Source organism: Enoplosus armatus, chromosome 21 (genome assembly GCF_043641665.1).
Source record: "Enoplosus armatus isolate fEnoArm2 chromosome 21, fEnoArm2.hap1, whole genome shotgun sequence".
NCBI classification, from domain to species: Eukaryota; Metazoa; Chordata; class Actinopteri; order Centrarchiformes; family Enoplosidae; genus Enoplosus; species Enoplosus armatus.
In genome coordinates this window covers 5,869,327-5,897,201 of record NC_092200.1, presented here as the reverse complement: position 1 = coordinate 5,897,201, position 27,875 = coordinate 5,869,327, and the positions used below count along the sequence as shown (strand labels likewise).

At 41.5% G+C, this 27,875-nt stretch overlaps 1 protein-coding gene across 1 annotated transcript; it reads left to right on the top strand.

Annotated features, from left to right (window-relative positions):
- Nucleotides 1–78: 78 nt before the first annotated feature.
- On the top strand, nucleotides 79–27,601 carry tmx3b (thioredoxin related transmembrane protein 3b). Its single transcript, XM_070928199.1, is given in 17 exon segments — nucleotides 79–132; nucleotides 134–173; nucleotides 433–490; nucleotides 1,070–1,109; nucleotides 2,624–2,747; nucleotides 3,547–3,592; nucleotides 6,028–6,108; nucleotides 6,559–6,658; nucleotides 6,906–6,983; nucleotides 7,305–7,371; nucleotides 12,466–12,564; nucleotides 14,569–14,626; nucleotides 14,839–14,892; nucleotides 18,196–18,252; nucleotides 21,817–21,946; nucleotides 23,441–23,509; nucleotides 26,983–27,601. Coding segments are annotated over 17 exon segments (1,425 nt in total). The 3' UTR covers nucleotides 27,253–27,601.
- The last annotated feature ends 274 nt before the right edge of the window (nucleotides 27,602–27,875 follow it).

Genomic DNA, 27,875 nt, shown 5'->3' with positions numbered 1-27,875 from the left:
TGAAATATTAGACTTAGTAATAAATAATGTGCAGCTGTTGGTGCCTGAAGCCCCTCGGGAGTCTGCGTAAACCCGCGCATGCGCCAAAGAGCCCGATTTAGCAGCTGTATTTCCTGCTTGCTGTTTTCACTCCGAAGCGATGGCAGAAGTGAAAGCTTCCCTGATTTGCGGGGGTACGTTCACTTTTTATTCCATGTACATTGGACATTAGCCTCTACATGTCATCACAGCGCCTGTTGAAGTGACTCCTAAAGCTCCTGTCGTTGAAACTGTGAAGCAAATGGATGCACAGTTAGCTGGGGCGACAGCTTTAGTTAGCTGGTGATGCTTCAGTCATGAGGTCCCAGGCTGGTGGGCTTCGGAATAGAGACGGTAAAGCTCGTGTTGTCGTTATAATATAACATGTGCTTTATTTCTGCTTTAATATTACAGTTGTGGCGGCCTTCCTGAGTTCAGCGGTGCTTGCGTTTGTTGAAGATCTAGATGACACGTAAGTGATGCACTCCTGAATGCTCTGCTTCAATATGTCACCTTCCTGTCACTGTCTCGTTATAGCAGGATCATGCAATGCAACTTCCGAGTATACCAACTGACTTGCTGTGGATGCAAAGAGTGAAGAGTTTAGTTCAGTGTTAGTTCTTCCCTGATGGAGGTCAAGCGTACATTTTGTGTGATGCTACTTTACCAGATTTGTAAAGGTTCAGCACTTTTCCAAAAGGGCTGCAGAAACAGAGGGTTATTCAAAGCAGAACAGGCATGGGGGGGAAGTCTTGATTTCATCTCAGGTTTCTAGTTGCACAGTTGCTTTTTAATTGGATGGCTGTGCTGGGAAGTCTGTAGAGATTTCGTCTCTTGTGTATTTGTGTTAGTGGGATCCTCTAATGTGTCTCTTTTTTGTAATTGAGGGGCAATTTTATACACATAATAACTTACTTCTCTCATATCCACATTATTATCTTATCTTAAACATAAGATAGGTAGCATGCATCCTGCAATGTGAGTCATTCAGTAAACTGTATATAAGATGTGATTGAATATGAAAACTGTCATTCATTCTTCTTTCTGACAGATTTAAAGACACCAGAGTGAACGATATCTGGCTGGTTGATGTGAGTCTGACTGTACACACACACACACACACACACACACACACACACACACACAAAACCCAGTCTGGGTCCATTCAGCTATGCTTTACTTTATATCCAGCATGCCGCTGTCTGGATCATCCCCTGCGGAAGTGGCAGCAGTCAGGGTGGGATGCAGGGATGCAGGGGGGCGGGGACCGGAGGGGGTGTGCAGACTGTCCTCTGTGTTTGTGATTAGTGAATGAGAAGTCATGCATGCCGGGCAAAGCCAGGGGGCTCGGAGGGGTTTATATCAGAGTTTGTGTCTGGGTCCATATAAGCTGAATCTAGCTCGAACGTTCGCAGCTGCTTTCACTCTTAGTTTGGGAGGCAGGACTGAGTCCTTATGTTGGTATGCTGGGAAGTCTCAATACTGTGTCAGCTGGTTGTATAGATGTTACTGTGGTTTTCACAACTGAGTAATTATGGATTGATTTATTTTTACAACTCAATCTGCAAAATTGAAATTGCCACTACACTGGCCAAATCCATTAGGAAAGGAATTTGATTTCAAGTTCAAGTATTTTTTCAGTGAACCCAATGTCTTACGTAATTTATAAGAATGTTGCTCTTTATAGAAGAAGCCTTTAAAGCCTATTAGCCTAGTTTAGCTAGTTATAATAGTTTTGGCTTTACAGCACATTAAGTATATGGTTTAATCTCAGTACTCTTACCAGCAGAAGCAGGCTGCTGTTAGCAGCAAAAACGGCCAAAATGAACCCAATGTATGCTACCTGCCCGGCACCAAACGACAGACGTCAAGTTAGCTACGAGCTGGGGAACATATTGTAGCATTCAGCAGCTAAAGAGCTTGGTAATTCCTTTAAGAGTTCATCAAGTGGACACAAACACGACCCCGAATGAATGATGATAATGCTCCGGTGATGATACGTCAATGTTGTGTTCACAACGTGTTTCTGCTGCCAAACCAGTGGCCGAAAAAATCTGTTGTTGCAGGTTTAAGATGTGCCTTAAATAGCCAATTCATCTGGTCCTAATCAGCAGCCGTGCATTCAAATGAACCCAGCTGCTGCTGTGATTTGTTGTCTAAAACATTCCAGTGTTGTAGTTTTGTACTTAAGAAATCCCTCCCAGAGTTCATACACAATATCAGGGAGTCACTCAAAGTACAATAGTGACAAGAACACAGCTCAAACAAATCTCTTTAAACACCTCAAGGTCATATACACAAAAAGACTATAATTCTAATCCATTTCAGTACAACGTTAAACAACACCATGACCAAATATTTCATTTGCTTGTTGTTTGGTCAGTCAGTGTAGTATTTTCTCTGGTGTAAGATGGAAGTGAAAATAAATAAATGTTTTTAAAAATCAACCCTGGCACAACGTACAAAGATATCTACTGACTATAAAATAAAATAGAATGTAGAATTGTTATTTACTATATAAGTATAATAATATAATAATCATAATGTTGACAATGTTTAGCTCATGACCTAAAGATTGCTTTCTTCTCATGCTGGTTATTTTCAGTTCTATGCACCGTGGTGCGGCTACTGTAAAAAACTAGAGCCGGTATGGCATGACGTGGGAGTTGAGCTGAAGACCTCCGGGTCTCCGGTCCGCGTGGGAAAGATGGATGCCACTGCTTACTCTGGTGAGTAAATGATGAAGCACTACAGTGTCGTCCCTTGGAGAGCCTATTTGTCCCCAGATGATTATTTCATGTGCTGGAGACAAGGACTCAGCCTAATTGAGTGAGTTGTTCGACAACATGATGATGTTCTGTGTGTGAAAGGCTTTCAGGTCTTATTATAAACAGCGTTAAAGATTGATTTTGAATTATTTAATGGCGTTTAGTGTGACATGAAATCTCAATATTATTGTTATTGTAATATCTTTTGCAACAGTAATCATACAGTGAAAGATTTGTATTGTGAAAGTGCTGGTAAAATAACCAAAATCCTGTATTACATTATGCAGGCTGTGCCTTAGAAGTAATCCATAGACACATATAATTTAATACATTGTTTGACTGAATGAAACCTTATTTATATTCCTGTGGGTTTTTAAAGGAATAGTTTTATATACACTTTGGGAAAGTTAGACAGAGTTAGATGAGAGTAGGATTGATGCCACTCTCATTATCTGTCCGTTGAATATAAGGCCGCAGCGAACAGCCGAGTTAGCTTAGCTTTGCGTGGCTAGCTTCATACTTTCTGTAGCGACATAAGAGTCGTATCAATCTTCTCATCTAACTATCGGCAAGAAAGTGACGATGCCTATATCCCAAAATGACAGACAATTCCTTCTTAATCATAAATGTTTCAGGCGCATTTCCCTTATCTTATGCAGAAGGTATTTGAACCCCATAATAAGATACTTAAAACCTTTGAAGGAAAAGATGGTTCTCAAGATATATATTTTTTGAGTTGCTCTTGTTTTCTATATTGCAGGAATGGCATCAGAGTTCGGTGTCCGTGGTTACCCCACAATAAAACTGTAAGTGACATCTCTCTCATCCTACACGTACAATTTTGTGAACATCTTTTGTTTACAAATTGCAGTAATTCTTCTTTGAATCAGCCTAGAGAAATCCATATCGCATAGCTTCTAATGTTCAGTATCTGTTAAGTCTCTACTTAAATTTGTATTGTGTTATTATCAGGGTCCTTTTTTCCCCTTGATGTTGAGATGCCCTTAGATGACTTATTCAGGTGGGAACAAGGTGTTTTTTGCCACGTCCTTGAGGCATAACTAAGTGACAAACTCTGTTCACACCTTTTTGGCTGTTTGGCCCTCCTGGATGCCGTTAATTAAACATTTCTTGAGTGATAAACCGTTTAAAATCAGCTCTCTAGAAAAATAAATTTACATTGGCCTCTTTCTTATATTGATTTTTTCTTAGGTACTTCCCAAATCACTTACATTTATCTTGTGACGTATTGATGAACAAATCAAGAGTGTTTCCATTTTATCAACTGATTTTTCCCCATCTATCTCATTGCTTTTTTTTTTTCTTTCTTGAAGTGCAAGTGACATTTTTTTATATAAAATTAATGATTTTCGGTAGCTGGCAGCTGCTCAACAACGGAGCTCATGTTGACTTGAGAGAAATTATCGTCCTACATAGCAGAATTTCCTCCATATATTTAAAACAGAATCATTTATCTGCACGCTGCCATAATGGGCTCCCCGTTTAGTTTCATCAAGCTCATTTGGGAAAGTGCCACAGGATCACGGCAGGGTTCATAACATTAAACCAAGCAAGTGATGAAACATCCATCGAAGAACACAAGATACTTCCCTTGGAGACAGAAGGAGACTTGATTTAGAGTTCTGTTTCCCCCTGAGTTCATTAAGCCCTGTGGGCTGATGCAACCTTAGAAATCCTTAATGCATTCTGCGTGTTGTAAGAGCTCGACTCCAGCAGTTTCCTTGGCTGGAACTCAGTTGGAGAGTCGTTTGTTTTGTTTTTTTCGTTGGAGGTGCAGTGATTTAGATTCACGAGTTAATTAGTTGACCTTTTGTGGTATAGAAGCTTTTCCTGGTGGATTTGCTGTTTCATCAAAACATCTTGTAAGAGACAGGTTGTCGTTGCCATGCTCAGATGTCAGGCTCAGACTTTAATCGTGCCACATGCAAGACACATGCTGTATGAAATGTAAAAAAACCCGTGAAGAATTCCTGTTATACGTCTTCAAATGTCCAAACCCAAAGATATTCTGTTTACAACGATACACTCAGTGGCCACTTTATTAGGTACATCTGCACACCTGCGTGTTAATGCAAAAATATATTCAGCCAATCATTTGGCAGCAACTCAATGCATAAAAACAGGCAGACTTGGTCAAGAGGTTCAGACCAAACATCAGAATGTGGAAGAAATGTGATCTGAGTGACTTTGACCCGGGAATAATGGTGGATTGAGTATCTCAGAAGTGGCTGATCTCCTGGGATTTTCACACATATAACAATCTCTAGATTTTGCAGAGAAATGTTCCAAAAACAAAAAACATCCAGTGAGTGGCAGTTCTGTGGGCTAAAGGGCCTTATTACAGAGAGAGGGTCAGAGGAGGATTGTCAGACTGGTTCAAGTCGACAGGAAGGTGACAGTGATTCAGATAACCACAGCAGTGCCATGAAGAAGAGCACCTTCGAATGCACAACACGTCGACCCTTGAAGTGAATGGGCTACAGCAGACACACCAGGTTGCACTCAAACTAGAAGATTAGAAAAACATTGCAGATTTCTGCTGCCACATGCAGATGGTAGGGTCAGAATCTGGCATAAACCACATGGATCGTTGCTGCCTTGTGTAATACCACTTAATACCAATCGTGCTTTGTTTACACCACAGACATCTCAAGCTGGTTCCACCAACATGAGAATGAGTCAGTGATTTGCAGCATGAATGTGCAGCCGGCAAATCTGCAGCAACAATCATGTGAACAGAACCCCTAAGGAACATTTCCAGCACCTTGTTGAAGCCATGCCAGGAAGAATTCGGGCTGTTCTGGGGTCAAAGGGGAGTCGAATATCCAGTATTAGAAAGTTTTACCTAAGAAAGTGGCCAATGAGTGTTTGAAACAGAGAAAAGCAGCTCAGCCAACATTTGCCATTTTTACCTGATTAAACAATTGAAAAATCAATCAATTGTCAAAATAGTTGCCGATTAATTGTCTGTCCATTGACTAATCAGACTATTTCGTTTGAGCTTTACCTTTTCTGTAATATTCTTTCCCTTTTGTTCACCGAATGAGGTTTTTCAGACAAAGCAATATCCTGAATCCAAAGTTCAATGTCACGCAATTGATTTCCATTTCATTTTATTTTCACATGAATGTTTCAATCTGCGTCTTCGCTGCACAAAACAACGAATGTTTTACAATTAAATGATCAGCCTTTCACTCTTGTTTCTGTCTCTCCTTCTCAGGTTAAAGGGTGATCTTGCCTATAACTACAAGGGACCAAGGACAAAAGATGATATCGTAGAGTTTGCCAACAGGGTGGCAGGGTAAGTCACAGCCTCCAATCACCACTTCAAAAAGAAATGACATAAAACTGATTAACTTCCCTTATTTCACAGGAACACACGCTGTACTAATAAGATCCGTCCAAGCAAGCTTATCAATGCAGGCCATATTTGTTTCACAGCTCAGTGGATTTCATCCTCTGATGCTCCAGTTTGAGCCACTGTATCAACAGAGCCTGACAGATTTCTCCTCCTTGAGGGAAATCAAGTTAGATCCGTGACATAGGGCTTGATCAAAAGCTTGGCTCTGATGTGGATCCAGGGCTGCAAGTCGTTGAATCTCCACTGGGTGGCGCCACCAGCACAGGAATCAATAACAGAATTGTTGCAGTTTTTACATCAGTTATGACATTAGTGTGCCATTTTTGTGCTGAATAACATTTTACTTTAATGACCTAATCTGTTTGCCCCCCCCCCCCCCCCCCCCCCCAGGCCGGCCGTGCGGGCACTTCCCAGCAAGCAGATGTTCGAGCACATGATGAAACGACATGACGTGCTTTTTGTGTATGTCGGCGGGGACTCTCCACTCAAAGTAAGCACCCAGACATGAATCAAGATTGCTGTATTATTCTAAGCGCCCAGCTTCTTCACAACTCCGCGATGCTATAACTGTATTGATTGAATGATAGAAGCGCCGCGCTGCTGCTGTTGTAACATCTTTTAACAGAAGAATAGGTTGTGTGTAATACCGTCTTGTGCCTCAGCCTTTACAACTGTTTAACACTGATTTATTGATAGCTATTGTGTAAATGCTGAAAGACCCGTTTTGCCTTTTCCAGGAGAAGTACAACGACGTAGCCTCTGAGCTCATTGTCTACACTTATTTCTTCTCGGCTTCAGAGGACGTCTTTCCAGAGGTAACGCTTTGAATATGCATCCTTTTGAAATTCAGAAAAAAGATGAAATCACTTGTGGAGAATGTCACATTTTTTCACATCATACATTATTGATACCCTTGAGTATTGTGCATCCAGTTGATGTTTCTATCCTTGCTAGTTTTCTAGATTGAAGTAAATAATTACATTATTTTAGCATAATCTTCCCACAATGCATACACAGATACCAGGCTTACATTTACTCACAGGCTGTCTTTGCAGCCTTGTCCCACATTCTGCAGGTGCACATACATTCGTAGAGTAAGAATGTTTTAAATGAAGTATCTTCTGTGTTTTCAACAGTCAGTAACTTTGCCAGAGCTTCCTGCGGTTGTAGTCTTTAAGGACGGAGGCTACTTTACCTATGATGGTGAGTATTGTGTCTTCATCCCCTGTTATCTTGGGGAGTAGTTTTGTTCAATTAGTCATAAAAGGCGTAAGACATGGTTTAAGGGCCCAGTAGGGTGCCGTTTGTGTACTTTGCCTCGTCTTTTTCCTCTTTCCTTCTCTGTGATCCTTGTTTTCGCTAGTGTTCCTCTAGTTTTCCCGTCCCAGCTGCTGTTCTTTCATCTTCCTTCCCACACTGAGTTATGGTGTGCCTGGCCCATCATAAAGCACCCAGGGCTCTGCCCACTATTGTGTGTGCGGTGAGGCCAGTGATGTTATGGTGGTTTGTCTTAGGGCGGACATACAGTACATAGCAGGGCAGGGTGGAGGGGAGTGAGAGACCACAGTTTAGGGCGAAGAAACCAGTGCCGAGCCGGTACTGTATATACAGTCATGTAAAGCCAAGAAGTGAATCACTGAAGCAGCCGTCAAGTCCCTGCATAAAAATCATATTTGACATAAGAGGTTTAAAGGAGCTGCTTTTTTCTGTTGCCCCATTTGAAGCTTCTCACCGCAACAACGTGAGTGCACCACATCCCTCCAGGATGTCTTGTATGTTGCTGCCGCTGTGGGCCTGAGCTGGGAGGCGGAAGCGGAAGTGAAGAGCGTCGAGGCACAATGCCAACACAAAGGGGCCCCAGTAGTGGCTGTTGGGCAGGTTCGGTACACGGTGTAGCGCCCGCAGAACAAAATCCATCTCCGCCGCCGCCTGCAGGTTCACATCCGTCTGTTCCACCTGACCGTTACGGAAGGGGGGCTTCCTGCACCAGAATCGCAGCAGGAAAGGCTCGCCACAATAGACGTTGATGACAAAAACTCCACACTCTGCAGCGTCCTCCAGGACCTTGATACGGAGGATGTGGTGAATGTCTAGCATTGCCATGGTGACGGCGTATTAAGCTTGTCAAGGACTGAGAAGGTGAGCAGCATGGCAAAATGACATGGTTGTGTCCTTTCTCACATGGCAGACTTTTCATTTCCCCTTCAAGCCTGTAGAAGACAAAATCTCTTATTATCGGGAAGCAGAAAATGGATGAAAAATAGAGTCTTGCTCATTAAGCACTTACCGACAATGACAGCAAAAAATTAATTTCTCTGCATCAGAGATTGTAGTTTGCCTGTTAGCCTTTTTTTTTACCACCTGTGGTCCTCAGTATCTGGTTTCTCTCCAGCTGTGCTGTGTTTCTCAGAGGACTGGTCTCGCTGAAAAACCCACTGACTGGATGTTGGATTAGGGAGGCTCCTTATGTGGTTTTCTATGACTCTCACTTTGCATGATGTTCTGTCAGAAACCTTTTATCGAATGTTATTTGGCTAAACGTTGGAGACACATTTACATAGGCACCCAGTGATACCATTTTATGGCTATGACGTTAATTCAAATGTGTGGACGTACAAGGCACACATTATATTTTCATTAGCCATATTTTTATCTACCAGCTGCAGAGGCTGGCAGTTCCCAGGATATACAAGCATCTTTTATCATCTTCCCTCCTGGTATTTGTTTTTGCATGTCTTCTGTGAAGATGCAGATTCAAAATACTTATTAGAAATTCAGAGCACATTTACAAGCCTGACTTGTTGTGTCTTTTAAAGAATAGATGCCATTGAGCGAAGCCACACTGTCCAAACACGGCCCCTCGCTTTGTGTAAAATGATATCTGACGTATTGTTGCTGAGCTTTGATTGGTTTAGTGCACATCACAAACAGCGGCATCCCTTTTGAAGAGCGCTGTTAAGATATAGTACGGCACAGAGGCTCATACATATTTAATAGCTCAAATCATCAGTTTCATGCTGTTCTACAGGTCTGCACTGTTATTGTGCTTCAAGAGCTAAATGGTTTTGATCATTGCGAGTGTGCAGTGAAATCCTACATGTTAGGGCTGTAAGAGGACAGAAAAATGTAATTAGGAGGTATGTTAGCTTACATAGTATGCTATTTTCAGATGTATTTCAGTATTATCCAATACTCAGAGCCCAGCATCAGACTTTCTGTTCACCTGTTTCAGTGGTTCATGGTTTGGCCTTGCCACTCCTTGTATGGAAAGGTATATAACACAGCCAGCTGTGAAGCAGCACTGTTTTGCATGTGTTTATTGGGAGCGCTTGAATGACGGGCCGATTAACAGTCCCATGAATGTGACGACAAGATGAGATCACACTTGAAAAGGTGATAACACGCTGATATTTTGTGACGGCGCACATGGTTATTTGAACTGGCAAAGACGACAAGGTCGGTGTGGAGATGATATGCTGATGAAAAGTGCAGTTACTGGTCAGATGTAATGTCCCCACATAATCCTTTTATGTTGTTAGTTTTCATTTCTGAATTATTCAAATCTTTTAGTTGGCTTAACTTCTGTCAATCTACCACCTTTTCAGCAACTATTGGATGGATTGCTATGAAATTTTGTACAAACATTCATGGTCCCCAGAGGATGAATCCTACTGACTTCGGTGATCCCCTGACTTTTCCTCTTTTGGTTTTGAGTAAAATATCTCAACAACTATTGGATAGATTGCCATGAAATTTGGTACAGACATTCATGTTCCCCTCAGGATGAGTTATGATAACATTACACTAACATCATTAGCCAATCATTGATGGTGATCTTTGCATTATTAAACAGGACAAGACTCTATAGCAATGCTAGCTGCTCTCTGAGGCTGCACTTTGGAACATGCTAACATACTCACAGTGTCAATGCTTCACCATCTTAGATCAGTGTGTTAGCATGCTAACATTTGCTAATTAGCGCTAAACAGAAAGTACAGCTGGTTTTGCTTCTATGTGCTCATAAAGTATTTGACAAATTGAGATTTTGACCTGGTTATGGTACTAGATGAAAAGTCAGCGGATCATCAAAGTTATTAAAGTTCATGCTGAGGGGAACATGGATGTGTGTACCAAATTACATGGCAATCCATCCAATAGTTGATTCTACTCAAAACCACAACCTCATGGTGGCGCAAGAGGAAAGTCAGAAGGATACATCCTCTGTGGGCCATGAATGTCTGTAAAAAAAAAAAAAGAAGAAGCCAAAACCCATAGTTGTGAAACAAAGTGCACACGTCTCTTGACCAAGATCCAATAACTTGTTTATTCCAAATTATTTTTTTCTTGTCCACCTGCTTTCTTCCATATCCATGAGTATCTGATTCCATATCTGAGCTACTACACACATCTTCACGTGGTTCCCATCCCTCACTGAAGCTCTTTTGTTGTGCTTTTTCTGCTTTTTGGCAGCTAGCCAAAGCATTTTCATTGTAAATCTTTAAGCTTTTCTTTTTGTCTCGCCGTTGTCCTGTCATATCACTGCGCTTTCTTTCACTTTAAATACATCAATCTTTTCATCTGCCGCCTTCTGCGTCTCACCCTGTTTGAATTATCTTGGATGATATTACCTTCTTCCTCTCCCTCTGGTTTTGTTTCTACACTATTTGCATCATCTTGGAGGTCTTCTGCGCCATTAACCTTCATCCTTGAAATGTGTCGGAGCTGCCTCCTCCCTCCGCTCAAAAACTCTGACACTGGATCATCCTCACTCCACCCACTGTCTGTTTCTATTCCCCCTCCTGCCCCTCATCTTTGTCTCTTGTCTCCCGCTGTGTGAACTCTGGGCTGACAGGCTCCTGTAGGGCAGTATGGAGATTGCGAGGTTGGCGCCCAGGAAGAGAGCAGCTCTAATTTGTTTCAAGGTGAAGCAGGTTCAGGCGGTGTAGAGGTTCATCAGGCTGTACGATCCCAGTATGGGGCCTTCAGCTCTCTGTCTCTCGCTTCTGGGAGAAGAGAGTCGTGCAGCTGCATGCTGTCTATAAAGCCAAAACATCTGTGGAAAGAGCTCTGTGGAATGTCTACCAGATTGACTGACTCAGCAGCCTTAACAACAACACGGCTCTGCCTTTGCACAGCAGCAGCACTGAGAAAAAGAGTGCATTGCATTAAGGTCATTTTGATTCAAATACAAGTATAAGCTACGACCTTGGGGGTTTTAAAAGTGTGCTCAGTTTTTAGGTTGTCATGTTCGGTATTATGCCTACAGCTCCTTTGGGGCCCTGCAGCTTAAGAACCATGTAAAAGTCATCAGTGTTCTTGTAATTATTGTAATGGTGGCAGAAAGGTCATGATAACTTATTAACATGTCATAATGAGGTCCCAGATACATTTGACATCAATTATGAGCATCCCGTAGCCTCTCTCAACCGGAGAAAACAGCGTTGTTCACACAGCCTCACTACAGCCTATTTATACCCTGAAGGGACAGACTCTTGTTCCCATTTGCATGTTGCCTCCAGATGTTATGCTAGTAACAACATGTGGTTCTCATTCAGGAAGCAATCCTTTATTTTACTTTAGCTCATTATTTATTTATTTGTTGCACTTTATGTTTTGTTTTTTTGCCTAATGCATCTGTTGAATTATGCATTCGCTCCAAATGTGTAAAAAAACAAATCTGCCAAAAACTGTCCTGAAAATGAACGCACATATGTGTGCAGAATCATCTACAAACCAAATGTGTTTTTTTTGTCCTTTCTTTCTTGAAGACAGAACTGCATAATAGTTGGGTAAATGAGGTCAGGTGAGCCAGCAACCCAGAAAAAATGGTGTCTATTGTTACAGTTTTCCAATATTTTGTACAAATTGCTGTCTGATAAATAGCTAATGAATGTTTTATAACATGCGTATATGAACAATCCAGACAGAACAAAATGTTGATACTTTGATTGTTTACCTCTGGATTGATTCTGCTCACTCTGAGTCATAATCCATTGTGCTGTTTCAGATCCAAAATAGCCTCCCTGACTACTTAACCCAGAGGCAGCCCTCTGTCAAAAACAATTTGTGATCATTGTTTAACTGACCTCTGTGTATGAATGCTCAGCTTGTGTCCCGCTCTTCATTCCCTAGAGAGCGTGCAGGTGGTAAACACTGTGATCTTCTTACAATGCAGGCATCACTACACTGTTCTGCTTTTAATATTGACAGGTCGTGTGCTGAATGTCAATATGCTTTTTTTTAAATTTTTTTTATTGTGCCTCTGCTTCTCAAAGAGTCTGTCTCTCTGTGTTGCAGAGTACGAAGATGCTAGTTTGTCATCGTGGGTGAACAAGGAGCGCTTCCAAGGATACCTGCAGATTGATGGCTTTACGCTATATGAGCTCGGAGAAACAGGTGGCGTAATCATAAGATTTGTCATCTGTAATATGTTATGTACTCCCAAGTTGCATTTGACTAATTTTTGGGTATGTGTTGCTTTTCCCCAGTTTAGGTTTTTATATATATAAATTATGTATCTAATCATAACTTGTTGTGAAAATAATTTGTCTAGTAGAGATATTGCATAGGTATAGTTTAATTCTAGGGCTGCTTACACACTATTATTATCATAATCAGTTAATTTGCTGATTGTTTGTCCACAGTCCAAGCTGACAATATTAGTTTATTATCACATTAGACAATGAGATGTAGCACAAAAGCGTTTAAGAAGCTGGAACTATGAAATGTTTTGGATTTTTCTGTAAAAAAATCACTTAAATGATTATCAAAGTAGTTGCGATTCATTGGCCGATTTCATTTCCGCTCAGTTTTATTTATAATCAGCCAATAGTCAACATTTTTAAATTACAGATTGACAACCAGCATATATAGTTTGAAGTGCATCACACAGCTTTACTCCGCCTGCCCCTTTTTAATTCCATTTCACACTAAAATCCCTAATATTTAGCTTCCCACCCCAAAACAGCCAATGCACAGCATGATTACTTTATAATTTAAAAATAATTTTCGAGCTGCTCTTGTCAAATGTTCCTAGTAAAAAATATCAGCATTAATTATTATTGGGGCCATGATAGAGCCTGTCCCTTCCCTCTGGATTTAGACCATGCTCATACACTTTCTCTCTTACAGGAAAGTTAAGCTCAAGAGTGAAACACAAACTGTCTCTTAAAGGCAGTAAATTGATGCTCTGTTCAGAGAAAGCTGTGCTGTCTAATATTATATACAGTATTTTATCTTTTTATGTGCAGTTTACTGAGATCAGTGATGCTCAACGGTTGCATTTTGCTTACATTTGCTGCTGCTTGCAGTCCATTTTTAACCTATTTATACCAAATGTGTTGCTCAGTATTGGTAGATCCGACCACAAATTAGTCTCTAAAGTGTCTTAATTGGATAAACACTGTGTGACAGATTAAAGACGGCATTGGCTGTTAAAATAACTAGGTGGGGTTAAGATCGAAGTGAATTTGTGAAAAAAAGTATAAACAGCATTGTCTCTAAAGGCTTTTCAATCAAGTATCAAGTTTCATGCACTGCAGGGCTCATTGTTTTAATGCTCTGGAAGCCTAGTCCCTCACATCGCAAGTCACGCTGACACAAACTTGGTACCAGTGTCTAAATACCAGTGTAACCAAAATAAATGAATAGTCTCGAGATGTAATTTAGACCATCTCAGGGGTTAGCAGAGTATTGAAAACAAAATCTATTTAACAGACTTGCAGTCGAACAGTTTTGTTTGTGGAGTACAGGACCATAGGAAGGCTGTTCTTCAGGGGCTGAGGGTGGATAGTATGTCTGATGACCGCAATACAAACAACCCCATTTAAAGAGACACTACACTGTGTACTCACAACACCTTTAACCACAGTATTGTACAAATCCACAGTGAAAGAAAGTCATAACCAAAAACTAATGAAAAATGTAGCTTTAATGTTCCTTTCCATGATGCCAGGCTGTCCACTACCTTTACATAACCTCAACCGTGCAGCAAAGCCACAATCAGTGACCACCAGGGGGCAGGCTGGCACTCTCATCCCAGCAACAAGGGGTTTTTCTAGCCTCGAACCATACGAGTCTGAATAACAGACCTTTTAAGTTGTGTAACAGTTTTTTTAAGTAGACCTATTTGTCATGTCGTGGGTTTGGGTTTTAAATGGCACCGAAATAGCTCCTCTACCAGAAAGTGACCACTTGTTTCCTGTTCAACCAAGTAGAAAGCCTTTGCTAGCTCAATGTTTGAGTGATGAATGAATGAAGCGCTCTTGGTGCCTCTTTCTTTCTTTTCCCCTGTTGAGAGGTGATTCGTCTCCTCCAGAGCCTCTTATCTGCCTGCCTTTGTCTTCTCACCCTCTTTTTGTGCGTGTGATTGTGATTTGTAATCCCTGTCTGCCACCTCAGGCAAATTGGTGGCGATTGCAGTCATCGATGAGAAGGACCCCACAGAGGAGAGTGGCAGGTACAAAGAACGCTGAAATTAAAAAGCATGGCTCCATATAAATCACTCCCATGCACTCCCACGGTTACCACAATAGTTTAAGTACACAGCTTTCAAATAGAGATAAGACTTGCTGTTATTGTTTGGATCTTCCCACAAATTGCAGCCATCGGCTAAAAAAAGGTTAGACTCCGACTCATGTGGCATTTCACTCTCTTCTCATTTGCTTTTAGATTAAAGACCTTGATTCAGAGGGTGGCGAAGGAATACAGAGAACATTTTAACAGGTAAGGCACGGATACGCGATGAGGTGAACGATGAACCTCCAATTTATACATTTATTCTAGGATGGTGTGCTCACTGGGGAACGCTGCCTGTCTATTCACAAGCAACTTTATGCCTTTGTCAGGGCGCGTCTGTTTTTCGTTGAGGTTCAGTAGAAAGGTAATTATGCAAAATGTCAGCTTCCAAATATAGGTGTTCTTTTCAGCTGTCAGTCAAAAACTCTGCTCGGTGTGTATTAACGCATAATTTTCTGTTTTCTCCAGCTCCAATTGTGCAATAACAACTGGAGATGTAACGTGTTGCCTTGCTTGACCTGTTCCTTTACTGGAGAGGAACCAATTTATGCACTTCATGCAAGTTATAATTTCGTAACGATGTTGTTATTTTTGCTGTTAGTGGACGGTACAGGGTGGAAAACAGAGATGATGCAAGAACACAGACACCCACATGTTTAACACACACATATAAAACACCTGTGTGTGTGTGTGTGTGTGTGTGTGTGCGTAGGCGGCAGGATGATTTAGTGAGTGCAGTAGGTAGGTCACCCTTCAGCTGGAGGACCCAGGTTAAAGCAAACCTGCTTTGCTGAAGTGGCTTAAATTCAAATCAGCTGTAAGGTTGCTGTTCTGTGGTTGACCCTGATCTCTGATCACTCACAGTAGGGCGGCAGGCGACAAGAGGATTTCCTCAAAGGGATTAATAAAAAGAAGAAAAGTATCACATTTTCATCATTAAGTTGTGCTTAAGTTCCTTACTGTGCCACATCATTGACCACGATGCTTCATCTGATAGATTTCTGCTTTTGAATAAAGCAGTGTATCTCAAACCGCCATGATCAAAGTGCTTCTCCCTCTGCAGGCATTCCCATTAGGACTGATTGAATTACACAGATCCCTATCATCAATTAGACTGCTATCCGCCACACTACCTAGTGCTGTTTTTGAAGACTTCTGAGTTTGAGATCCCCACTGAGATCAGAGCTGCCTGCAGTGTTCTGACACACCTAAACGGTACTTGTAATTACAAGTCGCGGGCTCGAGTGTCGCCCCCGGTGGTGGGCGGAGGCAGCGCACAGGTCGACAGATCATACTGACTGAGTTGAATGAGCTGACGCTGTTTGATGTAGTAATACATGTCGTGGTGTTCAGCTCAGATGCCATTTGTAGCATTTTGACAGAACAATGAATGCAAATCTCAGATCTGAGAAGGAACTAGTGTGTGTGTGTGTGCACCAGTCATTATTGGCGTAGCTTTTATGTGCCAGTTGGTGCAACACGACTAGACAAGAAGCCTTGTGACAAAGAGCTTCTTCACAAACTGAAACCTTTGACCCATGACTTTCTGTCCATAAATGGTTCTGGACTCTCTCTGTTTCAGATAGTACTTACCGCTAGATGTTGAGCAACATATTTAATACTTCAGAACCCTTTTAGATCAATATTTTTATGTTTACAATTGATTCAATATGTAATTTGATGAACCCACAGAGAATTATCACTAATTTCTGCAGTTCCCTCCAGCTCTGGTGCTTTATGGTGTCTTTCAGTTTGTTGTTTTGGTTCTGTGGTCTGCAGCTTTACTGTTTTGGTTCAGTCCCTCCGCTCACTGTTTCCAGACACAGCACCTGCCCAGCCCCAAACGTCAGACATAGTTAGCATCTAGCTGGTGAACATAAAACTTTCAACTTTATGAGGTCAACATTGCACACAAGTTGTGGTGCAGCACCAAGTGGCCAAAAATAAATCAGTTAACACAGGTATAAGAATACCTTAAAGCCGCTATCAATTTGAAAAGCCAGTGGTAGTATATAAAATGCTTAAATCACATAGAAATATTCCAGAAGGTTGCTTTAAGTTTGGTGATTTTTAATATTGCATGTGCTGAACTGTGATTTAAATCCTTCCAGAGTGCATATGTGGGTGATTTTTCTCCTCCTACTGTTTTTTTTTATATGATAATTGGTTGATCAATAATTAATTCCTGTCTGCAAAGATGCCTCTTATTTTAAAGTTTCTCTCTGAGAGCTTAAAGCCTACTGGTGACATGATGAATTGATTTTCCTGTGGAATGTTCTTGTCTATTACAAACCACCTTCTGACAATTATGGCTATAAAGCCGTTCACCCCCACGCCCACTTTACCCGTAATATTGAAGAAGTCCTTCTTCAGAAAACACACTCCTCTTCATGAGAACCACTTGGTGTGAGTAAGTTAAATAAATAACTAAGACACATTCCCAGAAGGAACATTTAAGTAAATAGCTGAAATCTTCAACTCTTGTGAAAAATCTGAAAGTATTTACCAGAAAAAAAAGTGCTGCACATTCTTGCCCTCAGTTTGCTCCATGCCGCCTCTCACACATGCAAGTTTCTCAGTTAGTTACTCACTCCTCTTGGCTGGTCTGCTCGGCGGTCTGGCCAAGAACTGTCAGTGTGAGTGGGAAGATGGACGCACATGGGAAGCAGATCAGTAAATATTTAAGTTATTGAGTAGGGAAAGTATTAATAGCAAAGTAAGTCAGTCTTGGACATACACAGACACAATGTCTGACCCATAACTCACAGTGCTGCAGAAGTTACAGACTGACTTTTTTGATGAGCTGTATTCCCAGTCTGCCCCACTATTGTCAGCAAGATTATCACTGAAACAGACTGATATTATATTGCATCTACTGGATTTATTATATAGTTCAGTCTCTTCATAATGGTGTCATTGATATAAGCGCAGGCAGTATTGTGCAGCACCCAGGGGACAAACGTGCTAGATGTAGCTATGATTCAATATGAATATAATATATATGTAGAGGCTCCCATAATCAGTCATTCAGTGGAAGTCACCGGCTTCCCTGGACTTGTGCACCCCCCACCCCCCCCCCCCAGTCTACCTACAATACACTCTGCTCAGACATAGTGCAGCACAATGAGATACAAATTGAATTCCTCCTCCTGCCTTATCGTTTAGATAAATCACCTGAGTCTTTTCTGCAGTGGGAAAGATGAGGAGAAACAGGAGGCGGCATCAGACGGAGCTTTGGCGATATATAAAAATATATATATATATAAATATATATATATATATATATATATATATATTTTTTTTTTTTTCCTCTGCAATGACAAAAGTGATCCCAGTTTTCCACAGCGAGAACATGTGATTCCATTCAGTGTGGTTTCACATTTGTGTGCCATTGTGCAGGAAAGTTGGCGTCCCAGTTTTATGCAGTCCACTGAGAGAGGGGAAAAAAACGCTTTATGTTTTACTGTGTTGTATGTTGTTTTTGACACACTGTTTGTCTTGCTCCCCCAGAGACTTCCAGTTTGGCCACATGGATGGGAATGACTACATTAACAGCCTCATTATGGGGTGAGTGTCTCACGTCCAGCTTTACCTCTCTCTTCTCATGTCATCCTCCTCTTTCTCTGCCTCCATATTACCTGCTGTCAGCTACTTTAACAGGTCTGGACTGGCTGGTAATGCCAGCCTCTGCCATTAAAGATGCTCTCTTGTAGAGAAGTCAATTACACAGACGGGCTGTCATTTCTTTTTTAGTGCTCGTGGCAATTTTAACCCCCCACCATCCTGCACACATGCACATGAAACAAGCACAAGCTCCTGCAAATCTGCCTGTGCGAGGTCAGGATAGTAAAAGGAATATATGAGGAATTCACGGATAAGGCTATGCTTGGATTAAATCTGTTGCGGTCATGTGTTTTAATAGCTTGTCAAAGAGCAGGGCTAATGATGCGGAGAGGCCCTGCTGCAGTAGCTTTGCGCCCAGGCTGAGGCCGACTGTTGGTGTGTCTTGCTCGGAGAGACCCTGCAACTGACATCCCACACTTTTAATTAGACAGAACCCCCGCTAGTGTTAGAGGCCAGCAGGGCTGTAGCAGTTGGCGTGTCTGTTTTGTGTCTGCTAACGTACAGTATCTAATTATGTGTCTTTGTACAATGTTGTGTGTGTTTGTGTGAGAATCTGCGAAATAGGCCGCTACAGGATGTTATTTTAATTCGAGCATGTCATTGTTTGTATGCGGGAGATTATAGCAGACATAGTCTCCTAAGTCCTGTGTAATTAAAAGTGTGTCAGTGAGTACAGTAGAAGTCGTTTTGGAAGTGTGACTACATTCAGACTCCCGGTTCACGGCTGAAATTAGACAGGCGGTGTTTATATTTAAGGATAAAAGAGGTGATTAGCCTTCCTAATTTTGTATGAGTACATACAATATGTATTTCGCTGGGTTTAACAGGACTGAATTTGGCCGCTGTAGCACAGGATTAATTGCCCTCCTTTGAGGAATGAAATCCTGGCCTGTCAATGTCCACTAATTCTCTCCCTTGGGAGAGCCATGGAAATAAATCTGATGGCTTTTTATCCCTCTTTCTGTCATCACAGCGATTACTGTGTTCTGGCAGCGGTCTGTCTGGCGTAAGGCTGCCCCTGCTTTCACCAGAAGAACATAGACACACTCATGAATACACACATATACACACATACACACAACACGAGCACCACTCTAAGCCTGAGGCTGTGTCTGCCTCTGTTTAAACGTAGGATTATCGCTAACCCTGTATATGGAATTAATTCTTCTTAAAGAGATGTGAGGTGACTGGAAAGTCTGTAATCATAGAAGGTGAACAACTAGAAAGATTATTATTACCACACAAACCAGTGGTCATTTGATTTGTATACTAAAGACTGCTTTTGTGGAACCCCTAGTAGATTTCTTGTGGAAATGGTATTCAGTGTAACTTGAATACCGTTTCTACAGCTGACGAGTGACAAAGGCAAGTCTCAGCTCGAACACAAATAAAGTTAATTTCCATTATTGAAAGATACCAGGGTTTTCTAAAAGGAGCAGGTCGGTTTAAACATTCAGGTTTCATGTCCCCAAAATGTATATTTCCTGGACGCACTGTGATAATCATTATCACAGTTTACCGTTTTTAATTATGTCCTCTTGCAATAATGAAAGCTCAGAAAATGCCTCTGGTAAGAGAAAGTGAAAATAAAACTTGGAGAAAAAGAACAAATGAACTGCTGATAATGAGCCAGAGTCCTATTAAGTAAGTAAAAGAAACAACAACAGCAACAAAACCCCCAAATGGGTAAACTACACATTGTTTGCAATGCATGTTATTGTTAAAATCCAGTTTTCACCTGCTTTTGTTTTTTAAACATTTTATTGATTTCTTTTTTAAAGAATAGTTCCAACATTGTGTTGAGTTAGATGAGAAGATCGTCGTTACCACTCGTGTGTCTCTGCGTTAAGTATGGAGCTAAAGCTACACAGCTAGCTTACAGCGGCTTAGCGTAGCGTGTTCACCAAGACATTGTTTCACCATGTAACTTGTACGCCAAGTTATTTCGTGAGGTTTGGAGGTTCTGGTATATAATGTTGGCTGTGTTTTTAGCTTTGGACAGAGCCACGCTAGCTGTTTTTTCCCTGCTTCCAGTCTTTATGCTAACGGTCTCTCGGCTGTAGCTCCGTAGTCAACGCACGGACTCGAGAGTGGTATCTGTCTTCTCATCTAACTCTCGGCAAGAAGGCAAATGAGCATATTTCTCAAAATATTACTATTCCTTTAAAAAGGAAACATTCAAATCCATGTGAAAATAAAATGTTATGCTAACGCTAACTCTCTTGGTTTTAGCTCCATACTTAAAGCACAGATATGAGAGTGGTCTAATAAAAAGGCAAGAAAGCAAAAAAGTGTATTTACTGAAATGTCAAACTGTTCTTTTTAATAATCAAAATAACATGGATTTTAAAAAAAAAAGAAAAGAAAAATAATAATTAGCCCTAATTATATGCCTTTTTTTGGCAGCGGAAAGGAAATGACTTAAATGTGTACTTCCTGCCAGTTCTAATTGTATATAGCACACTATATGACCCTTCATTATGGGCGGCAAAAACCCCCAGTAGTCTCCACTCACAGAGGTGAACAGGCTAATCCATATTTATTTTAAATGGGTGCCATCTGTTGGAGTAGGCTGGATGTCAGATGGAATACACATTCATAATGTGTGTGTGTGTGTGTGTGTGTGTGTGTGTGTGTGTGTGTGTGTACATGTGATTGCAGATCTCAGCTGGACAGAGTAGTGAGGCGTTGATGACTCTACTGCACGGGCGTGTGTGTGTGTGTGTTTGCACTCCTGATCTCAGCCGGGTGGTGTATTGGGACAGTGATGGATACGTGTGCGTGTGGGTGAAATTTGTTGCCGGGTTGAGTAACACCGCGGGGATGTGAGGTGGCAGCGCCGTGATGGACTATTCGTGTGCCTCTGTGTGTAAATGTGTGTGTATCTAAGCACTAGGATACCTTGTCTAAGCCAGGGTTTGCTGTTGTGCGAGACGTGTGAAAGAGGGATTACTTGTTTATATGACCTTGTTCGTTATCTCACTGAGCTTTGTAATTCCTCTGCTGATTTGTCGAAATAAGTGTGTATGTCTGTGATTCTGCATTTCCTGCTGAAATGAGGCAAGATCATTGGACTACTGGGCTTCTTTGTGTATGTTTCGTATATGTCTCAGCATGGATGCAGAGCTGCTTTCCTTCTGGACTCCCTGCGATTCACTTGTCAGCTGTAATTTGTAAAGGTCTTTTTAACTGTGACCGACACAGACCCATAAAGCCCCTGAGTTGCACACTGTTTGCATAAAAGATAGAAGAAATGCCACTCTGAAATAGGCCAGACTACATCGCCTTTTCCCTCAGATGGAAAATCCTCTCTTTGAAAGAATGCCTATGGGAAAAGTTAGGTTGCTCTGAGTACAAAGGGTTTGTTTATCTCGCTATTGTATTTTCTGTGTTACAATTTGTTCTTCACAAAACCACAATTTGTTCCCATCTAATGATGCACTTTGATAATGGCAATCCAAGGTGCCGAGGTTAAGAAGATTAAAAGCTGTTTCCTGTTTTTCTCAGCGAAGTGACGGTGCCCTCCGTTATCATCCTCAACACATCCAACGAGCAGTACTTCCTGCCCAGTGAGCCGATTGAGACCATGGAGCAGCTGGTCCAATTCATCAACGGTGTTTTGAACGGTTCTGCACAGGTCCAAATCTTCTCCTCTTCCTCCCTCCTCCTCCTCTCCTGCTTTCTGTTTATGCATTCAGCTCAGTGTAGCGCCCCCCCCCCCCCCCCCCCGTGTTGTACCATTGTAATCACACCAGTAGTCTTCATTAATCAAGCATGTTGCCTTGCATTTTAAGTCCTTCCCTGGAAAATATTTTTACCAGATGAGGTATTTTTGCAATCTCCTTTTGCATGTTTATATTTCATATTGCTGCCCTTTCCGAACAGATTATCTGCAATAATTCCGCCTTCTAAGTCAAATACTGAAATACAGAAAAACAGGACTCTGTATTGTAGTGTGTACACTAATCTGGAAAAGAAATGTCATCGCTTTCCCTGCACTACATGAAAGTCACCAGATGTATGAAACCGTAAGCCAAACAGCCAGAGGTCCTGTCCTTTTTTGTTTCCCAAGAAAGGTCTTGGCTATTTTTTGCTTTGTAAAACAAACCACCTCCCTCCAAATAAACAGAAACAGAAACCTCCATGTTTCTGCCGTTCAGTTCCTGGCAAAGCCTGGACAGTTTCAGCCTCTTCACGTCATGCTGGTAATGTCTGCCATGAGGTGTCTCAAGGCTGGGTCGTGCTCCATGTTGAATGTCACAGAATAATGTGTTAAATGCATTAAATTGAATTTCAAATAATGCAGATGGTGCAAAAAAGTAACAATAGATGCTGTTAGATTTCAAGGTTGTCTTTTGGTCTTTTTCTTGAAGAATGTGGAGAGCTGAATTTTTGTCTCATGCATGATGAAAATTCTTGGCTTTTTTGGTGCTTTTCATAAGACACGTAGACATTAAGATACACAGACGGCCTGTTTAGCGTCGCATGAAGCATGAACCAGCCAGAGGGGGACAGAGTTGACAGGCTGTGGCATCTCTCTAGCAGGTTTTTAGGGAATAGATATCACTTTTTAAAGTATGTCCCCACTCACTGCACAAGTCCTCTATCCTTTGCTCCTTTGCAATTAAGACAGAACAACTCTAACAACGTGCTATAAAAATGTATGTTAAAACTTCTCTACTTACGCAGTCCTCGCACAGCATGAGCATTAGTCTATGCAACAGCTACTTCCACAAAACTCATCCCATCCCATTCACAGAAGTCCTGCTCAGTCATAGCTCACTAATTGGCCATCCTGATGAATTAGCGCCGGGACTGATCACTCATTGGCTACCCAGGTGCTGTTGCCAATTAATGAGCTCAGACAGTAGAACTGCTGAACGGTGAACAAACTGGAGTCGGCCACATCAGATAATTTTGTGCAGAGAAGCGGTAAATTAAGCAATATTTTAAATGTCTGGGATGTACTGACCATATGACTGGATTCCTGATCATTCTGTGTTCATACTGCAGGAGTAGTAAAAGTGAAGAATGGATGAAACCCTGCATATGTACTACATAGGTGGTGAATATAAAATAGACTAGACATAGCACCTCCTCTGTCTCCATTAAAAGATCTGTCTCCCTGCAGGCGTATGGAGGTGATGGCGTCATCCAGAGGATCAAGCGTGTGGCCTTTGATGCCAGATCCACTATTATGGTAAGTTGGTGAGGGAAGATATCCTCCGATTGTCTACGTGTAGCAGCCTCGAATGAACTAAGCGCAATGTTGTTGTACAACATGCACAAAAGGTATTTTGTCATATTAATATCATATATATATTAAACATTAAACTGAATTAAAGACTCCAAAATGCTCCATAGACTTAAGGGGAACTTCAGACTTGGGTGTGACTCCGTGGGTTCGTCTGTATTTGATCCATTGTTCATATAGAAATATTAATTAGTGCAGCTTTAAGGTCTATTTATTATATCAGTTTCAGGCTTATTATTTTTATTTGCTATAGTGACCTGCTACCTAACTGATATACCTCTGTTCTAGCCCTGGTCTTTACCTCTACTATTAAACCATATATTATTATGATACTACTGAACACCTTGTACTTGTTGATATGCTTCACACGATGCCGCACCTTGACTGCGTTTGCCAATTTAAATAAAATACCGTATATATGCAATCTGCGCCAAGTTCAGTAACACTAAAAAACAAATGCCTGACTGCTCCTCCCCTGTGGGAGAAAAACAACATTCAGAGGACAACACCGGGCACACAATTGAGAATATTCAATGCAGGCAGTAAACACAGCATGGGGAAAGAGTAACAGGCAACAGAGCAGGAGGAGAGAGGGTCAGGAGGCTGAACTCGCTTCTCCTCCCACTTTTAGTAGTTGGTTCTTTTGGGAGAACTGGTGTTTAGGGTGTGATAGGAATGTAAATACAGCTGTGTTGTAGTGCTCCTTAGTTGGCACAGTTACTGTAAACACGGGTCATGTTCTTAAAGGGATGAAGAGAACTCCTGAAGGAAAATTATAGATTTTTACTCAGGAAAATGTTTAAATAGAAGTTATTGTGAATTCTGGCACAAAGAATGTAGAAATATTTTCAGCTGTCAGGAATCATGGAATCAGTGGGAGAATAAGACTTGAAAGAAAAGGGTTTAATACAAAAACAATATAACATGTCTTTGGGCTGTGTAGAAGCAAAGCCCATTAGTTAAAAGTAAGAACCCACATGTGAAGAGCTTGTCTTACACCTGTAGGAGAAAGGAAATGCTAATCTCTTCCTGCCTCCTCAAATTTGGCAAGCTGCGAGCATCACCATGGCTAGTCTTGCTCACAGTGACATTATATGATACAAAGCAGATAGGCAGCAGACATCACCTTGCCCCCGGAGAGCCTATCTAAATGCACGTCTGACAGGAGCATGAGGAAGCAGCCATTAGACTCAATGACTCATAGCCAGCTGTGTTAGCATAGCATACCCATCTCTACCTAATCTAGCAACACACAGCACCGGCAATTACCATCCCTCTTGTAGTGGCAATGACTGGAGGGGATGTGAATATTTCTCTTCTTCTCAGCTCAGTGGCTGACAGAAGTTGTGACCGAATACTCCCTTCTAGGTACATTGTCTCTGATGTATCCTGCTATATTAAGGCCAAATGACTCATTTGTCACTGAGGTCATTCAAAGAAGAACTTGTAAAGTTGTCCTCCAGTGACTCGGGCATTGTTGAGCCCGCAGGAGACGAGGGATCGTGTTTCGCAGTGGTGTACTACATAAGTTCAATTTTATATGCAGGTTCAGAACATGGATGTGAATGAGATGTTCTTTAATCTGACCAGGGAGCAGATATACATCCCATATCCCATACAGATTGTCGGCTTTGTGCATTTACTGTATTTTCATCTAACTGATCCTTAGGGATTAATGCACTGACACTTCCATTCACCATTTGCCTCCAAGCCTCCTGAATCATTGTGAGAAAAAGTGTAGTTGTAATTCACTCTCAAAATCCATAACAGTATGTGTGTAAGTACAGTATGCGTTTGAGTTTGTGGTCAGGGGAGGTGAGCCTAGGCGAGGAAGACAGAAAAACAGCGTGTGTGTGCAGAAAATATCTTCAGACAGACCAGTGAATAAAGGTGGACCTTTGCATATGTTTGAAGTTTGAGGTTTATTTATTTATTTCAGTTCAAACTGTACAATGTAAAAGTACAAGAGACCCAGAGGAGTAGAGATAAAAGGGTACAACTCTGCAATATGGTCACGGGTGTAAAACAAAACAAAAACAATCAAGACAGACGAGACAAGATAGAATACAAACAGTATAACATGATACAGACATCCTAAAATTACATGACAGAAATTTGGTTAATACTAAAACATTAAAGCCTGCCCGAGTTTCTGCAAATTATTTGTGACCTGCCTTCTAAACGTGCTCGCGAAGCTTATTGCCGTCATGCAAATGAATGAATAAATGAATGAATAAAAAAGCAGCATCGCAGATAAAAACATTAAAGCCAGCCTGCGATTTTCCCCACAAATATTTTTGGATCTGCCCTCTAAATAGGATTTTGAATTCACTCTACCTAATAGCTGGGAGGCTCTTTACTATTGTAAACACTGGCTGTTGAGAGAGATGTAACACTTTTATTTAACTGCCAGATACTCACTCCACCGCTGGGCTGCACTATATTGAAGATGGGCAGAGAGAAATGAAAGAAAGACATCAATTGAAAATAGAAATAAGAAGAAAAATAAGGAAGAAGAAATAAGGCCAGGGCTGGATTAACTGTTAAGGGGCCTGGGGCAGGAATGGGCTGCCGGCCCCTATTGAACCCCAGTTCCTCCCACTTTCTCTACATTTGTGCATGCACCCTTTTGCCTTAAGTACCACATCATGAACAGTGCACATGGCAACTTTTATATATTTCCCCCAAACCCAAGACCCTAACTAGTACTGCTTTGCTGGAATACCCCCTACTCCACTTCGTGTCAGCCTGTTACTCAGTCTGACTTCTCCAGTCTTAATCCCACAAAGCTCAGATTGGTCAGTTGTTGCGAAACAGTTAGCAATAAGTATGATTCCAGTGATGCAAAATCGTACCCCAGTACACAGTGACATCACTTTTGGGGTGTGGTTATAGGTGGAATTGACTTCAGCCATTTAAATATGAATCCTGGAACCGCTTTCTTGCCCTAATCACGTCACATTTTAGTGGAGCTTACTACCAAGAAAATCTGCAATTAGTCAAATTAGCACAAAGAAATGAGCACACCATTATCCAGACTCGAATAAAACAAGAAAGAAGAAGGTTTAGGAAGGGCTTCTGAGTGATTAATGTTTGTAGATGTTTTTGTTTTTTTTACCTGTATGTTCATATTTACATCAAGAGCATGGTGGTTTTAAGAAAATGGAGAGTATGTTCTTATGGTGGTTAGATAAACAAGCTTAAATCTTCTGCAAAATACTTAATTGTAAAGGAATTTCATATTTTGTTCTCTCCTCTGTCCTTTCTCGCTGTCCTCATTAATCTGTTATTTCTATATTTCCTTCAACCCCTTCGCATCTCTTTCAAACTTTACTTCGGTCTCCATATTCTCCTTCCCTCGCACTTCCTCCTTTTTTTTGTCTTCCTTTCATCTTTTGTTGTCTCCTCTCCGACATCAGTCAGTGTTTCGCAGCTCTCCGCTGCTGGGCTGCTTCCTGTTCGGCCTACCGCTGGGTGTAATTAGCCTGATGTGCTATGGCATCTGCACGGCTGAGTCGGATGACAGTTCGGATGACATAGACGCGCTCAAGAGGGAGGGCCTGACTGACGAGGAGGAGGAAGAGGAGGAGGAGAGGCAAGGCGTCGCTGAGCTGGAGGGCCCCGAGGAGGGCGAGAACGAGGAAGATGATGCTGGGGAGAAGGATCCCGAGGAGAAGAAAACCGATTAACACAGGGGCTCCCGTCGGATAGAGGATGATAGGCCTAGTCAAATGTAGTGACATGAAACTCAAAGACATATCAATGTATTACTGTTCCGCTTCTTTGTCTTTCATATCACTTCCCCTCGAAGCCCCTCTAGCACAGACTGTTCTCCCATCTTTGAGTTCTGTGTGTCAATGTGTAAGGTCAGCTGTTCGGTGAAGCCATCGAATCATGTTTAAAACCAACAGCCTTTTTAATGATGGAGCGTAAACAAGGTAACGTTCAAGAGAAGAAGGGATGGCTGTGAACCAAACATACCACTTATTTATTACGATTCGACCAATCAGTGGTTTATTCCATGTGACGTGTGACTCTTTCTCCGGCATTGTTAGGTTGTTGTTTACACTTAAATGCCCTTATTATATCTTCCTTTTTTTTTTCTCGTGCCCCAATCTCTTCTATTCTTTCTTTTTGATTCCAGTTTGCTATGATATCCTAGAATAGTAGATATAGTAGATAGTAGATAAATCTTGCCTTCAAACTGAATACAACATACATACACAGACATTTTGTTCACCCCCCCCCCCCCCCCCGCCCCCCCAACTTAAAGTGTAGGCTTGTCATGTATAGCGATTGACGAGAATAGAAA